The sequence below is a fragment of the Sinocyclocheilus anshuiensis genome, unplaced genomic scaffold (genome assembly GCF_001515605.1).
Source record: "Sinocyclocheilus anshuiensis isolate Anshui unplaced genomic scaffold, SAMN03320099.WGS_v1.1 scaffold44, whole genome shotgun sequence".
Classification (NCBI taxonomy): domain Eukaryota; kingdom Metazoa; phylum Chordata; class Actinopteri; order Cypriniformes; family Cyprinidae; genus Sinocyclocheilus; species Sinocyclocheilus anshuiensis.
Window position 1 is genome coordinate 2,442,908 of NW_015555746.1, and position 10,307 is coordinate 2,453,214.

General features: G+C 35.5%; 1 protein-coding gene and 1 long non-coding RNA gene across 2 annotated transcripts in view; one reads left to right on the top strand and one right to left on the bottom strand.

The window, feature by feature from the left end:
* The window catches only part of LOC107673493 (P protein), an 87,532-nt gene that overhangs the window by 18,912 nt on the left and 58,313 nt on the right, over nt 1-10,307 (bottom strand). Inside the window, exons 20-23 of the mRNA XM_016467090.1 lie at nt 8,578-8,705; nt 7,440-7,499; nt 5,320-5,424; nt 454-547 (exon numbers count right to left, since the gene is read on the bottom strand). Of these exons, the coding sequence (XP_016322576.1) occupies nt 454-547; nt 5,320-5,424; nt 7,440-7,499; nt 8,578-8,705 (387 nt within the window). The remainder of the gene's footprint in view (nt 1-453; nt 548-5,319; nt 5,425-7,439; nt 7,500-8,577; nt 8,706-10,307) is intronic.
* LOC107673494 (uncharacterized) overlaps nt 1-10,307 on the top strand; it is a 15,719-nt gene that overhangs the window by 3,241 nt on the left and 2,171 nt on the right. The window lies entirely within an intron of this gene.

Sequence of the window (10,307 nt, forward strand, 5' to 3'; positions counted from 1 at the left end):
CTTTGTCAGACAGGTTCTATTTAAGTGATTTCTTGATTTAACAGGTCTGGCAGTAATCAGGCCTGGGTGTGGCTAGTGAAATTTAACTCGGCTTTCTAAAATAATGTGGGTAATCACAGTTTTCATAAGAGGAGGGAGCAATTAATTTTTCACGTAGGGCCAGGTAGGTTTGGACAGCTTTTTCCCCTTAATAAATGAAATCATCATTTAAAAACTAAATTTTGTTTTTACTTGCATTATCTTTGTGTAATATTAAAATTAGTTTGATGATCTGAGTCTTTTAAGTGTGACAAATATGCAAAAAAATTTAAAAACAGGAAGGGGGCAAAAACCTTTTCACGGCACTGTACATTTTAGGCAAAGTAATTACTTCTCGCTTCTATAGGAGGTGTTTTGCAATTCACTTTTTGCAACACTTATATGATATATAAGAGAGAAAATAATGCAACTGACCTCCAAGGCAAGCTCCCATAGCCAATGCAAAAATGAGAGGCTTGACTGGTAGGTTGACATCGGCATCTTGACTGAGGTTTATAAGCACAGGAATCTGTGAAAGAAATAAAAACACATCAGATAAATATACTGGTAACACTTTACTTAAAGCCTTGTTTATATTTGCATTATAAAGGGTTATTAAAGGCTATAATGAATTATAATTATTCATAATGTGCGTTGTAATACATTACAATATATTTTGTCGTAAATTATAACCGATTTTAAAATGCATAGTGTAACAATGAATTGTTAAGAGTTATAATGTATTAATTGTGGTTACAATTATTCATGAGATTGTTCAATGCATTATAAGGTGCATTACAAGGCATAATTAATACATTAAAACCACTTTTATAATGCATTATACATAAAGGCTTATTAAAGTGTTACCAATATATTTGTATAGTGTTGTATATAGGATGGATGGATGGATGGATGGATGGTAGATAGATAGATAGATAGATAGACAGACAGATAGATAGATAGACAGATAGATAGATAGATGCCCTAATCATAATTCTCATAACCAATGTATTTAATAAAGAAAAGCATATTTCAAACAACCATCTGTCAAGAACATTGTGGATGTCAGGGTCACTAAGAGTGTTATATTCAATAATTCTGACAGCTGTCCAACCTATTAGCAGATTGAGTCATATTCTTCTGCTCCACAAGTCAAGAACAAGAAAATCAATAGCTGATGACATTAGATTTCTTTATCCATATTTCTCTCTTTTTAGCACAGACACAGAGCTTGAATAAACAGCAAATGAAAATCTCATGAAACAGCGTGTATGATCCAAGCATCACCACTTTGGCCCAGGCATGAAATCTACATGGATAGAAATGAGACAAAAACACTCCACAATGGCTATAGCCATCAGTACTTAGCATGAGCATATAATGGTGAGAAGCAGAGAATGCATCCCTGTGGCGACAACAACAAATATGCATGCATCCGCCAGTGTAGTGTAATTTAAAGATTTTATATTTGCAGAAAATGTCTTCTGCCTCAAAGATTTCTGTGTAGCCACTTGTCCGCTACACGCTGGCCTCCCAGCTAACATTGGCTTCAGCTGCAATCGACTTGAATAAATTACACAGCACAACTGTGATTACATTTTCTACTACATTTGCCATCCGGTTCATTCAGCTGTGGCATCGCCAGCGTGGATGGGAGGGCACCAGGAGCCAAAGCAACCGTTCACTTGTGCTGACAAGAAAATAGCAGTTTTATGTTTGCAGTGGAGCGCAAATAGCACATTTTTAATCTGCGTGGTAGATCCTAACTTGACACAGGTGGCATGGAAACATTTTTACAGCTATCACACATGGTCTCTGTAATTATAACTCTGCAATCTTAAATATTAGTATATTTATTACAAATAAAATGACTTTGATAATTAAAGCGGATTAACAAATCAACATATTAAAATTATTTTTTGAAGGATCACATGACACTGAATCCTGGGGTAATGGCTGCTGAAAATTCAGCTTTGCCATTACAAGAATAAATTACATTCTAAAATATTTTAACAGAAAAAAATGGAAGTTATTTCAATTTAAATTTCATTGTTGTCAGTCAATTTCAGATCCTGGTTCTCACCAGGTGGTTCTTTTGGGATATTCTTGTAGATCTATTTCAGGATAACCACTTAGTGTTCCTGAAAATATAATATCAATTGTGGCTTAAAGGTTTACCACAAAGACAGAACCTTAGATAATACAGGTTAAGAATGGTCAATAATGTTCATGTTAAATGATCACCTTCATTAAATCCCACAAGCACTTTGTTCAAGTTTACTTATTGCAATTACAGAACAATCCTTGGCAAGTCACCCATCAAATGGCCAGGGACACAAAGGAGATCTACAAACATGGTGAGGGAGAGCAGGGACATGTCTGCAGCCATGTATATGTCATATATAATCCCTTACAGATGAGACCAGGGACAGAAGTAAACAGCTTCTGTATTGATCTTCAGATCAGATGTTTAATGCTCCATGTGGATGTCAGTGATTGTGTCATGTTTGAAAAGGTACTCAAACTGAACACTCTGAGCATGATACGTGATCCTAAACATGGTGAGCACAATTTAAAATTGCTTTATGCATGGTGTGATATGGAGTCAATACTAACGTTCGGGGTTCAGACACACTCTCTCTGTTTAAATCTAGATTAAAGACACACCTCTTTGGCCAAGCATTCAAATAATGCATCTCATAATCTTGTACTGCAGTTATATCTGATCAAATGCACAGTGAAAAGCGCTGTACAAATAAACTTGACTTGACTTGACTTAAAGCAATTCAAATGTCTAACCACAGAAACTTGCTGCTTAGACCATTATGAATTTCCATGGCGGAATATTTTGGCTAATTAAAGGGGTCATATGACGTTGCTAAAAATAAAATTATTTGGTGTATTTGGTGCAATGCAATGTGTTTATGCGGTTTAAGGTTAAAAAAAACACATTATTTTCCACATAATGTACATTATTGTGGGGGCGTGTTAGAATGAGCCGTTTTAGGTAGGCGTGGTTGACTCTTAACTTTTATAAAGAATATCTCTTTGGATTTGAGACTTTAGTCTTTGCAACTTTACAGATCTTCTTGTTGCACCAAGAGCTTGTAACACTCCAAAGAGAAAGGAAAAATTTAAATCGCATCATATGACCCCTTTAAATGGTCTTTCTAATTAAGCTTGTTGACCAAATGAGGCTTGAGGGTTAAGTTAGTTATGAGGTCCGATGAGGACACCAGCATGCCAGCATTCAGACCACTTTTCAAGAGGGCGGTTAAAAATAACTGAACACATGCTGATTTTTGTTGTTAGTAGTCAAAAACAGGCACATTCTGTGCTCTACAGAAATGAAGTGTGTGTTTAACTGCATGGTCTTTTTAGTCCAGCTTCAGATTGTGAGAGGGCGCTGCTGAGAAGTCTTTTCTGTATTTATACAGTGATGGGGCCTGCAAAATCAATGTGATCCATTACCACCACAGGTGTATCCTGAGCTCAAATACATTTCACTCTGTTTATCTCTCATTTTTTGACAGAGCGAGTGAAAGAGACAGAGAACGAGCAAGAATAACACTAAATAGGACAGAGTTGCAGGTCCCAGTGGCTAACTAGTCATCCAACAATCGACTTGATGTACACGCGTCCTAAGAAATATACTATATATAATCGGGGTCAGTTTGACAGGCTAATTATACTAGACTAGTATTCAGCTAGTTGTTCACATAACAACTTTGCCTAACTAGTTGCCTAAACTAACAACTAATGTAGTTCTGTTCATCCCTACTACACACAAGGCGAGAAAGTAAGCGAAAGCAAGTAAGAAAAGAGGTCAAAATAGACAGATCAAATGAAACGTGTGGAAAATGCTGGAGAAGAAAGAAATGAAAAGGCTTTTGAAATGCTAAGTGACTTGTCTCTTCATCTGCCCTGCATTCTTCCCTTCTGCTCATTTGGCAGTGCACGATCGGCAGCACAGCTCTGTCTGTTTGGTGCCATGTTCATCATATCAGCTCACAGCACGTGTTCCTTCATGATGCACATGATTCATGCGCTGCTCTATTAGCACATCATCACTCACTACTGTTTTTCACACGTTTCAGCTGACTATAGAGGATAAGATGCACTATTTTCACCTATTTGTCAACAGAACGTGGGCAGTTGACATGACATGGCAAGCAGTGACGGCAGTGTCCTGCAGTGTGACATGCCATACTAAAAGTATTTTAAAAAGCATATTTCTAATTAATTAATAATCATAAAACAGCTCCAGTGTTCTACTTTGCATAAATAATGTTAAAAGAGACATTTCACATATTACTTTGTTCACAGGGGTTAAATTGAAAGAACTCCAAAATCTGGCAGTGGTTCAGGGTCTCTAGGCAAGATATGACAATCCTTCAAGTTAAGTAAGGGACTTCAGTCATTATCATTACATAAATCGCTTCAGGTTCGTCCAAGACCCTCCTGGTTCACATCAGAGTCCAGATCACTTGTCTTATTTTGTGATAAAGATCAGGTGACTGATATTACGCCTTACATAACTTCGTATTCGCAGAACTATTTTATAAAAGATTTTGTCTTAAAGAAATAAAGTGAAAATTAAGCAGTTTCAGCATCTAATAATATATACTTGATACTATATTTACTGTACACTATATTTATTTTACAAAAATAATTCAATTTAAATTAATAATTTAATTGAACATAATTTTTAATTGCATCACAAAAACAATTAAAATCCTGAAAAAAATGCATCATGGTACCCACATAAATATTAAGGAGCACGATTTTTTAAATCGATAAAAATAAATCTTTCTTGAGCACCAAATCAGCAAATTACAGGAAAAATATAATATGTAATATATATTACATATTACATACTTTTGAACGGTAGTATATATTGTAACACAAGTTACAAATAAATGCGGTTCTTTTACATTTTTTATTCATAAAAGAATCCTGAAAAAAAGTATCACAGGTTTTAAAAAATATTAAGCAGCACAACTGTGTCCAACAATGATAATATATAAGCATATCAGAATGATTTCTGATGGATCACGTGACACTGAAGACTGGAGTAATGGCTGATGAAAATTCAGCTTTGCTTTACAGGAATAATTATATTTTAAAGTATATTAAAATAAAAACTGTTATTTTAAATTGCAATATTTCACAAAAAAAGGCCAAGTACTAATAAAATGTCTGTGTACGAAAGATGTCAGACAAACTAGAGTGTGATTCTCTTTTTTTACCATAGATTTGTGTTTGTGTGCAAATGCTTGAAGGAGTAAGTGAGTTCCTTACCATAGTGGCAGTGAAGGGAATGTTGTCTATAAGAGAGGAGGCCAGTGCTGAGACCCACATGACCAAAATGATGCCGATGGCCAACCGCTCGTCCTCTGGCACTGCCTGGGAGAGAAGATAACAATAAAATGTCACAACCAAACACACACACACAAACCCTCTCTCTCTGTCAGTCTCAGATGCCAACACAAAGGTGGGAGGGCTTTGCAGACAATGTGTTCATGATACAGTCACATTGGATTCATTATTTCACGCTCTGTTGCTTTCATAAACCGAAACACAACACATGTACACAAATAGATGTAAACACACACTCTCACCATACGCCTGTTTTCAATCCAGCTATAACGTATGTGAAAACGCACCGTAGCCTTTTTATTAGCATGTAGGAATGCTGTTTATTAGAAAATTGTTTTATTTCAGTCGTTTCCCCACTATTTCTCTCTTTGGTTGTTCATCTACATGGTCAGATTTTGGGAGTCCTGGTGCTGCTGATTGGATTGAATGCATCAGAGCTCCACAGCAGTCTCCACAACACCTGTCATGAATAATTACTGTGATTGTAAAAGGCTTGCACACCAAACACAAGCTGACGGGTCTATCAGAGTGTGATCGCCAGCCAGGCAGAGCTGGACACTTCCAGGTCTGTGGAAATCTCTGTATTTATTGCCCACATAGACCTACTATTGGATCAAAGATAATAATAATTTCAGCCAGCCACACTATTTAATGAGGTTCATTTGGCTGGTTTACATAGTTTTTTTTAAGTGTGGAAATGCATGCTCTTAGAATTATGGTCCATGTGTGAAAAAAGATATGGAGTAAAACAGAGCCCGTCCACTTTTTCAAGAGCCTTGGTTTTTTCCATAGAGATTTTTTGAAGTCTTTGTTCAAGAGTTATAAACCATGAACCAAATCAACCAGCAACGAGGTTAATCACATTAAAAACTTTAATTTGAAGCAAAAATGTATTTGAAAATTGACAAGTGTACTTAACAGTTTTACCCACAGATCCATGAACTGTGAAAGACATAAACAAAACTACATATTTTATGCTCATTTCAAAATATGCATATATAGACAAATACAGTACTAAAAATAAAGGTTCTTTCTTGGCATTGATGTTCCCATGAAACCTTTCCATTGCACCAAGGGTTCTTTATAATGAAAAAAAGGTTCTTCTGATTATTAAAATATTCTTAACAAAAAAAAGGGTTGTTTTAAGAACTGTTCACAAAGTGGTTCTTCTATTGCATCCAAACCCCCTTTATTTTTAATAGTGTACTTCATTTGCGATGCTTCATGGGAAGTGGGCAGGCAAATCAGGAAATCAGTAAAGAATTCCTTTTTCACAATTTGCTTATTGTGATTCTCTGATTGGTGGAGGTTTCATTGCTGAATCATTGGGTAATTTAGTTTCTCATCTGCTGTTAAAATGATTATTTAAAAAATATGTTGAAATAATGCAGGCAGATGAACGTACTATCAATTAACAACCTTGTACTGTAGCTCACACTGTAAGTAAGTTAAAAATCAATCCTAAAATGAATGGGATTTTTCAGAAGCCAATTGTTGGCACTTCATAGTAGACTAAGCTGCAGCATAGAACTCGGACAACAGTGAATCTCAATCTAAATACAAAGGGAACTGCAACTTAATATCTAAAAATGTGATTTTATCTCTCAGAAATTAACTTTATATCTCACAATGACCTAATATTTTGCAAATGCAGCTTTGTTTCCTATAATTGCAACTTTATATTTTGCAGTTTAAATGTCATATGTTACAATGTGATTTACAATGACTATCTTCTTATTTTTATTTTTATAATCTGCTTTTACTCTGAGGCAGAAACAGATCTTCCCCTCAAAATCCGATCACAAGTGGTCACAGGAGACACATCTGAAAAATGTTACATCAAGGTGTAAACAGCATGTGTCGCCTTCCCACTTGTGATCGTATCACCCAAGATTTAACACCACTTTTTGGGATAGATTTTGTGCTGATTGCATAACACCTTTAGTGAGTCGAGCAGCAAAGCAACACAGCCCATGCAAATATAAATTCCTAGTGAAATCCCCCCAAAGACTGTATCAAATACTTCTGGAGCAAATACTCACTTTTATCAACACTGCTGTCTGCTCCCCAATGTAGTCGATGAGCTGCAGCTGTGCTAGGGCCTTAAAAACACACCAAAGAGAAAATCAAGTCATAGACCAGAAACCAAAACAACAGACATTTAACCTGACAGCTCTGATTTTCCATCTTTTAAACAATGGAAGTGAAATATCAGTATTCATCTATTTTTGTCTCGCCGCTTGCGGTGCACACTGGTATGAGTGATTGTGAATGTTGGCTCTGCTATAGAGGGCAAACAGTTTATCTTGGAGCAGCGTTATGCTCCCCACTGGGCCCAAGGGGTGGGCTTCCCTGTGTGAATACTGTCCTCCTAACAAAACAAAGGATTAAACCAACACAAACAGCAAACCTAGCATTTCTGCTGCTGACATGCTCACTTTCTTCTTACTTAGACTCCCAATCTCTAAGTCACCCTCTTTCTCCTTCTTTATTCATGAATGTGATAGATAAAAATAAACATAACAATGCACTATTATATACACTATTAATATTTTATCTTTCATGACAATGCACTTATATTTTATATTTAAAATATTTTGTTCTCTATAACAATGCACATTAAATTTAGGGAGGGAAAATAACAAAAATAGATATAGACATATAATAAAAATGTATCAAGCATATACATAATAATACACTATTATATATCTTTCATGACAATGCATTTTAAATATTTTGTCTTCTATAATAATGCATTTTTTCCTCTTTCACACTTAAAAAAAGAGTGTGTAAATATAAAAACAGACAAACGTATATGTACGTGTGTGTGTGTGTGTAAAATAGATTTAATAAAAGAAGTAGAACACATTTTCTTACAATAATTGTGCAAATTAATTTAGAGTTAATACAAGTCTAATATAATATAAATCTTTTTTAATCATATTTTAGGGGAATTAAATTTATTTATTTATTTTTTTTTTATTATTGCATTTTTTGGTTGCATTAAAAAAAAATGAGGGGGCGCATTTGAGGCATGACAGGCTCCAAACCAGCATCCAAAACACGACATGGGCCAGTGACCAGCTAAACTGATCTTGGTAAACAATGACTAGCCATCACTGTGATGTAACAGATGACAGAACATTGGGATATGTGGGCGTTTGTTGAATATTAGCATACCTCCATAAGCACAAACAGAGCAGCGAAGAACAACAGGGTGGCCCATTCCACTCTGTGAAGTATGATCTCGAAGTCCTGAATGTCAGCCAGCACCAGTAACCACAGAGCCCCCAAGATAGCAATCCAACCTGAGGGACAAAACAGTACATCACTGGAGATCACTGGAAAACAACCAAGAACACTGTTCACACAAACATTTTATTTCCTGTTGTTGCACGTAAAGGTTTTAAGATAATGGAATCCTGGAAAACAGCCGACCGGTGGTTAATGCAATGCATCAATTATATGTTATGTCTCTATCTATCTTGCCTTCTCACGACCACAAACACTTTCTCATCAGCCGACCACAGCGGTCCTAAATCTGGCATTCCACTCACACAAAAAAAAACATTCAGCGAGAGAGAGAACAAACAGCAGCATTCAATTAGAAACACAGTCCAGCCACCTCACAAACAGGCTCATAATCGCTCTGCACATCAATACACTGACACCACAGGTAGTCTGCATCACCACAATGGACTACAGACTGTCAGGGCATAAGAATAATAAGCCAGTTACTGGATAATCTTCATTAAAGGCTTCTGTGATGTGCCCGACACTGATCTAACTAAGAACCTCAGTCTAAATAAATGACGGGAATCACAACTACAGTAGATATAACAGAACATAAACGTGCCAGTTTCCCTGAGAGAGGTGATCATAGTAATTAATTCTGTATGCTTTTTTATGTTTGAGAAGTCTCTTATGCTCACCAAGGCTGCATTTATTTGATCAAAAACAAAGTAAAAACAGTAGTATTGTGAAATATTATTGATGATTTTAAATAACTGCTTTCAAATATATTTTTTAATGTTGTTTATTCTTTTGATGGATAAGCTGAATTTTCAGCAGCCATTACTCCAGTCTTCAGTGTTTCATGATCCTTCAGAAAGCATTCTAATACGCAGATTTACTGCTCAAGAAATATTTCTAATTATTATAAATGTTTGAACATAATTGTGCTGCTTAATATTTTTGTGGAAAAAGGGTAATACATTTTTTTCAGGATTATTTGATGAATAGAAAATTCAAAAAGAACAGCATTTATTTGAGATAGAAATTTTAATTAAAGTCTTTAAAGTCTTTTTTTTTTTGTTCAATGAATGCAGGCTTGCTAAGTAAATGACACCTGAATCTTCAATTTTATGTGAACATTCCCTGTGCTCTGTTCAATAAATATTAGCAAAATAAAAGTCAATCTGTACCACAGTTTATTTTAATCCACTCAGATGTTATTTTGATATCAATCTGAAATATCGCTGAAAAATGGAGGTGAAATATAAAAGGACATTAGCTGGTGTGAACATTGTGCATGCTGTCAAGAAATATTGCCAGACATTTTACTGCTGATTAGGTGATGTACTGTTTCCCAGAAGCCTCTGGGATTAAAAACATACGCAGCGTGTCAGGAACAAAATGTACGAGTCACTAAAGTGAGACGGATAATACAGCAGGAAGCGGACCAGCGTTATACTGCTCCATCACATGCGGTGGTAGAAGTCCATCATAATGAGTGTGCCATTTAGACATCAAGACCGTGCACAACTAATGCATCACATCTCAGCCTTTGACCTTTACTATAATAGCCACAGAAAAACAGGCTTTATTCTGGACCTGCGTATTACATGCAACTGACGTTGACAATTAAAAAAAAAAAAAAAAAAAAAAAAAAAAAAAAAAAAAAAAAAAAA